We start from the raw sequence: 4531 nt of genomic DNA, 5'->3' as shown, positions 1-4531 counted from the left end.
CGAGTGACATCAAATCTTTTTTGGAGGCTTCAGTGAATATGAAATTTAAACATAACTTAATAATTTCAGTTACTTGTTTCATGCTGATATGAACATCAGTCGAAGAATTTGAGCATCTGATTTACCTAGGTAAATCCCTATTAGTGAAAAAATTAGCAGATGTTTATGAATTATTAAATGCAATATTTATCATAAGTCCAAAGTCAATCCCTCACCATTTTGATTTCCTCTAAAGCTGTTTCCATAAGATATTACCAGGCATACTTAAAGAGTAGTTATCCTTTAATCTTGCACCATAAGCTCAATTGAAATTGGAAAAATCATCTGATAGCAACTACATTTTGAGCATTACCATGACAAAATTAATCTAGAGAGAGATTTAGACTAACAAAAACAAAGAGAATCAAAATAGGTTATACCCTTTTCCCAGATCTTTTATCAAAATTAAAAGCTAGTATTGAAAATGTAAGCTAGACAAAGAACAACCTTTAAGCAGCAACTACTTCAGGAGTGCTTCTAGACTCCGACCATGATGTGGCTGCAATCTTTGTCGTCAAAAACCACCCAGCCTTGTCAAGTACCTCGTGGAATGCAGCATTCAGTTCCTTTAGACGTGACTCAAAAACACCTGCTAGACCTTTCTCTGAATATTTATGTTTTCCATGACCAGTGCTGATCCCAAGCGGTGAAGGCAGCTCCTCCTCACTTTTAAGGGACTCTTTAAATGTAAAGACCATTGGGTTGGACTTCTAGATTGTATATCAGTATAAATCTCAAGTTTAAGGCCGAGGTGTAGCAGCTCACAAGCTTTCTCGAAGACATCAATCTTGATACAAAGATCAATTAAACAGTTGCAATATGCTTTTCTAACATCAGAATCAACTTCATGAAAGAGTTCGCTAGTTATCGAAGTAAAACTTCTTTGTGACTGTAAAGACTGTGAAGAATGAATTCCAACAGGCGATTAACCTGCAATTTGTCCAGAGTTGTCAACTTTTAATACTCATATACAATCTCCAAAGTTAACAAACCAAGCTACACTCAAACAGAGACCTATCAGATAATTGAAAACAGAGTTGTTCAAACAACTTACCAATTAAGTTGCTATCAAGACCAATAATCAAATCTTTAAAATTGATTCAATTTTTTCTGGAGTCCAAGAATCAATATTCTCTTAAACAAACTAATAAATTTCTATGCGCAACACTGCCTGGCATGGTAAAATTTAAACTTTCATATAATTTCAATCAATTCATACTTGGTTGTGTAAAATGAAAGAAAATCCACATTCGAAAATCCAAAAAAAAAAACTTTACGTCAAAAAGGAATAACAATCAAATTGAGAAAGATAAGTAGGGGAAAAATTTATGTCAACCTAGTATTCAAAGTACACGACCAGACATTTGCTGAAGTTCCTGGTTTTGGGTTTAGCATAGAATACATTCTTCATTCATGCAAGAAACTTGGAAATTCCAAATCTTAAAAAAGAAAGCAGTGAGGAGGTATAAATAACATAAATCTGAAATTGAAATTTACATAAAGAGTTAGACAACATACCTTATTGTATGTAAACATGAACCACTGGCAGGAACTCATTAATTATTCATGACTGCAGCTATGATCTGGTTGTACACTACATTTTTTGTAAGATTTGTTATTCTAGAAAATAGATTTGGAGGTCGTATTAATACTTTGACATTACTTGATGCTCTGCCACGCGATAATGCTACATATAATTGGCCATGGGAGAAAACAGGTTCTTTTAAATATAGACCAACATAATCCAATGTTTGTCCTTGTGCTTTATTAATCGTCATTGCAAAACAAAGCCTTAGAGGGAACTGTGTTCTTTTAAAAGGGGTTGAACAGAAATCATCATCAGAACTTTGCAAAGGAATTCGAGGAATGAAAACATGCTTACCTTTAAAAGAGCCACAAGCAATCTCTGCGTGTATTACATTGTTTCCAAATTCTTTGCATAGGAGTCGGGTGCCATTAGATAGGCCTTCAGCAGGGTTAATATTTCGAATCAACATGACAGGACAATTAATTTTTAATATCAGCCTGTGAAGAGGCAAGCTCTTAGGCGTTAATGAATTCAAAAAATCTTCTGTCTCTGATTGATGGCATGACTCAAGGATTTCATCATGGCTTAGATATACCTGTTCTGTACCTGGAAATTTAGCAATGATTTTGTTATTAATTTCAAATACAAAATCATTTCTTGTCATTAAAATTGCATGGTTAACAATAGAATCTGGACAATGAGCAAAAGCACATAAATTTGGAAATACTGCAGCAATCAACGCATCAACTGATGAATCGTCATCGACAAATACCAAATTCATTCCTTCAGGTATACGCACCTCATCATTCTTATTTGTTGCTTCAGTACCGTTGCCAATTCGAAGAAGGTAATCAGAGAAATAAGGATCTAACTGAGCTCGCATATTTTGTGATAGTTTTAGTTTTATGAGGTACGGCCAAATAGGAGACTTTACTAAGCTAGCATTGACAATTTCTTCTTTACACCCTTTGGTGACCACTGGTAATGTTTGTCGGAAATCACCACCAAAAACAATGATCTTACCACCAAATATGGCATCTTTATTCATGATATCTTTTAATGATTCATCAAATTTTTCTATTGAGCTACGCTTTGCCATGCTTGCTTCATCCCAAATAATTACTTTTGCATCTCTTATTAACTTAGCAATAGCACTTTGCTTTCCAATATTGCAAATTGCTGTATCACTATCTTGTAATGGGATTTTAAACCTCGAATGTGCTGTACGGCCACCAGGTAAAATTGAAGCTGCAACTCCAGATGTTGCAGTTGCTAGTGCTATGCATCCTTTTGATCGTATTGCTGCAAGGAGAGCTCTGTATAAGAAAGTTTTTCCAGTTCCACCTGGACCATCTAAGAAAAATGCACATGAGATATTATTGTCAATGGCATGCATAATCTTGTCAAATGCTGATTTCTGGTCCAAGTTTAACTGATGCAATGCACGAAGATCTTCGTCAGATACTACTATGCTTCTTTCAACATCAATTTCCTTAGTACTTAAATCTTGCGAAAGCTGTTCAACTTGAATATCAGTTAAATTATAATCAGCAATATTTTTTCCCATGGATCGAAGACACGAATCAATTAATTGGAGCACTCGTATTTGTACAAAGTGTGGTTCAAGTGATGTACTATGTTGAATATCTTCAGATAAGAAATCTTCATATTTCAACCACAACTCTCGTGGATTTGTAGGAGCACAATAAGCTAATATAGATGCGAATAATTGTCGAAGAGAACTTGGCATCTGGTATGCAGAAGCTTCCTGTAAGCAAAGTTCAGCAGCATTGTCAGAATGCAATAAGCCAAGTAAATTTGCAGCTTCTTTATATGTTTGACATACGTATCCATTGACAACCTTTAGATCTTGGAAAGAAGTAGGCTTCCTAACATGCATTAACAACATTCTGAGATAGTATCGCTCCCCTTCAGTAGGGCGAGCAGTTAAAATACGACCAATAACTTCTCCTCTTTTTCGTCTACTCCAATATTTTGATTGTGCATTCCAAGTAAAATACTCAGGAAACTCTATATATAAACAATTCAAATGCTTGGCGTATTCATCATAACAATTCATGCTAAAGAATTCTGTAAGCATTGTCTGTGAGGAACATGGATTGCTGATTATATTTTGCAACGATTGGTTTTGATCAAATGTAATTGATTGCTTATTCTCCAAATGAAGTTGCAAAGAAATTACTGATGGATGTACCTCATTTAAGTCAAATGCATAGATTCTCCACATTGCTTCAGGAGGAGAGACCCATCTTGCACAAACAAAATTTTTTATTTCATCAACAATTTCATTAGGCCCCGTATTAGTCAACTGATATAGAATTTTATCATGGCCTTTATAGATGTATTTATATATATATTTGACAGCTCGAATTGTTGAACAAATTTCTACATTTATATGACAATTAAATTTAGACAGTAAATAGGGATTGTATGGTATTACCCATCGATTATCAAGAGGATGTCCACGAACAGTTACTGATTGCTGAAAATCTCGTCGTCGATAAACAGGGTAGGAGTTGTGACTGTGACGAGTGGCTTCTGTAAACTCCTTAGGATAATTATCCTTGCATCCAATGTGTTGTTTCATGCATGGGCAACTTGGATTCATAGCACCACAAGGACCATGCATCATATGTTTGACAACGACTTCATAAAGATAAGGATACTGCTTAGCATCTGGCAACTCAGCACACACTATGCGATCGTATGATTCAGGAGAGTACATCTTCCATCCTTGTTTCAGAATTATCAAGAAATGAGCATGAGGCAAACCTCTTTTCTGGAACTCAATCACATATGTATAAGCTGCTACCTTTCCAAATATATTCTTTTTCAGAAGTTCATCTTTCAGTTGTTGAAGCTTTGCACGAAAAACTCGAGATATTAAATCTGGTCTATTCTCAACTTTGTCAGTTGGCAAAAGCATTTTTTTAATCTCAGGCC

The 4531-nt window shown here is 35.1% G+C and overlaps 1 protein-coding gene across 1 annotated transcript; it reads right to left on the bottom strand.

Annotated features, from left to right (window-relative positions):
- Nucleotides 1-488: 488 nt before the first annotated feature.
- LOC113776918 lies at nt 489-4514 on the bottom strand. Its single transcript, XM_027321969.1, has 2 exons — nt 1922-4514; nt 489-718 (listed from the first exon to the last, which is right to left on the bottom strand). Exons 1-2 carry the CDS (start codon nt 4512-4514, stop codon nt 489-491), a joined length of 2823 nt encoding a protein of 940 aa, XP_027177770.1.
- Nucleotides 4515-4531: the final 17 nt, after the last annotated feature.

The sequence above is a fragment of the Coffea eugenioides genome, chromosome 7 (genome assembly GCF_003713205.1).
Source record: "Coffea eugenioides isolate CCC68of chromosome 7, Ceug_1.0, whole genome shotgun sequence".
In the NCBI taxonomy this organism is placed as follows: domain Eukaryota; kingdom Viridiplantae; phylum Streptophyta; class Magnoliopsida; order Gentianales; family Rubiaceae; genus Coffea; species Coffea eugenioides.
Note: the sequence above shows the minus strand (reverse complement) of the source record. Positions and strands in the feature narration are given on the sequence as shown.

Excerpts from the sequence above, each read along its gene's own strand:
- LOC113776918 (XM_027321969.1), bottom strand. The coding sequence starts at position 4,514 with ATGCTTTTGCCAACTGACAAAGTTGAGAATAGACCAGATTTAATATCT. Across the intron at positions 719-1,921 it reads TGCTTGTGGCTCTTTTAAAG|AGTCCCTTAAAAGTGAGGAG; the intron begins GTAAGCATGTTT and ends TTACATTTAAAG.